This window comes from Echinops telfairi, unplaced genomic scaffold (assembly GCF_000313985.2).
Source record: "Echinops telfairi isolate 266 unplaced genomic scaffold, ASM31398v2 ScPeMD7_6273;HRSCAF=7185, whole genome shotgun sequence".
In the NCBI taxonomy this organism is placed as follows: domain Eukaryota; kingdom Metazoa; phylum Chordata; class Mammalia; order Afrosoricida; family Tenrecidae; genus Echinops; species Echinops telfairi.
Window position 1 is genome coordinate 3,782,882 of NW_022110173.1, and position 1,909 is coordinate 3,784,790.

The window sequence follows — 1,909 nt, forward strand, 5'->3', positions numbered from 1 at the left end:
CGGAGCCACCGCTGCAGACTCCTCTGGGGAAACGCAGCCTCCTTTTAAGGAGAGAAAATAGAATTTCAAGAAGCTGCACAGGTGCTAGACATGCAGGGATTAAGGCATCAAAGGCTTTAAAACACCCCATCCACAGGGGGCCCGGGGCCGGGCCAGGATGGCTGCCTGCAGCTCCCTGCTGGCCCTGTAGCACTGCTCTGGGCAGGCCCCAGGACTCACTCAGCAGTCCTCTGCCTGGCAGGGAGTTGGGGCTCCCTGGGCAGCTGTGGGGACCCTGGGGTCAAACCAGAAGAAAATATTTGGACTCTTCTGCCTAGACCATCTGAAGTCTGCAGACCCCCTTCGGTCTGATATTTGGGCAGCCTCCAGGGCGAAGGTGGGCCTGCTGGGGTGTAGGGGCTGCCTGGGCATTTCCTGCCCCCGGGGCCACTTACTGAGAAGGGACGACCAGGGCTTGGGGGTTCAAGTAGGAGCAGTGGTGCTCACGGCACCTCCAAGGAGGCCAACAAGACTCGGGTCTTGTCAAGGAGACTTTGACCCGGAAAGAATGAGTGAATCAGGAGGGAAAGGGAAGCGAGTTGGAGGCGGGGACATCCCAGTGACACCTGACCCCCTCCTGCCCGAGGGGGGCTTCTTGAATGGGGCCAGTAACAGGAAACTCCAAGGGTCCATTCTCTCCGGTGCTCACAGTGGGAGGGGCTGCACTAGTTCTGGGGGAGGGGGCATCACCCATCCAGCTGGGAGTGGCAGGGGGGAGGCAGAAGACAAGAAGGGCAGCCTGACCTGAGTCCAGGCCAGGGAAGTCCCAGGGCCCCGGAGTCTTCAGCCAGCCTCAGGGTCATAGCTGCGATCACCTCTTCCCCTTCCCGTCCAGGCTTGCATCAAGGACGATGGTGGGCCCTGAGCAGGATCCCTTGGGTCCTCACATCCCAGGGCTGGGGTTTGCCCGAGAGAATGTCCCTGTCTCATACACAGGCTGGCCCTCTGCCCCAGAGTCTCAGGCAACCTGGCCATGGCTGGGGGACCTCAAGCCACTGCATGCAAAGGCTGAAAACCAGACTGCTACCCCCCCCTCCTGGGGTACTTTGCAACACCCCCACCCCCAGCTCCTTCTCCCCAGACCAGTTTGGGGGCTGGGCAGAGGGTCCTGAGAGAACCACCAGAGCTGGAACACCCAGTGCAAGACGTGGCTCCTGTGGTCTCTTGGCCCGCCGGTCTGCCAGGACCCCCAGGGGTGTCATCCCTCAGGCAGTTGAGGATCCACCTACTCCCCCAATCCTTACAGGAGCCAGAGCCACTCGGACCAGGGACCACAGTGACCCTGGGCAGGAGAGGGACTTCTCAGCATGGGGCGGCTTGCTTACACCAAGAGCAGCCGGCTGGGCCTAGATTTCAAAACCTGCCGAATCCCTTTGGAACCGTCTAGAGTTCCACCCAGGGTGTTCCAAACTCAGAATAAAGAGGAAGAGGGGAGAAGAGGAAGGCAGGGCCATGGGCTTCGGGGCCTGGGCACAGCCTGGCTCTACAGAGATCCCGGGCTGGGTGGTGGTTGTTTTTGAGCCCAGAAAGAAAGGGCAGCCGGCCTCCCACACACACACACACCCCAAACACACACACACACATAGCTGGGCTAAGGAAAGGGGTCCCCGTGCAGCTTACCTCCACCCTAACCTGCCCCCTCCCCAACCAAGGGCTGTGTTTCTCAGAACAAGGCCCACCCAGTGTTGCCCCCTCCCCTTGTGTTGTTGTGTTAACTTCCACCTCCTATTGCCAACGGATGCCAGAACGCGGAGGAGAACTCTCGAATCTCCATCACCTTCTTCCGCCTCTTCCGGGTCATGCGCCTGGTCAAGCTGCTGAGCCGTGGCGAGGGCATCCGGACCCTGCTGTGGACCTTCATCAAGTCCTT

General features: G+C 60.6%; 1 protein-coding gene across 1 annotated transcript in view; it reads left to right on the plus strand.

Moving 5' to 3' along the window:
* The window catches only part of CACNA1C (calcium voltage-gated channel subunit alpha1 C), an 865,289-nt gene that overhangs the window by 811,017 nt on the left and 52,363 nt on the right, over positions 1–1,909 (plus strand). The window contains exon 34 of the mRNA XM_045295927.1: positions 1,785–1,904. Within this exon, the coding sequence (XP_045151862.1) occupies positions 1,785–1,904 (120 nt within the window). The remainder of the gene's footprint in view (positions 1–1,784; positions 1,905–1,909) is intronic.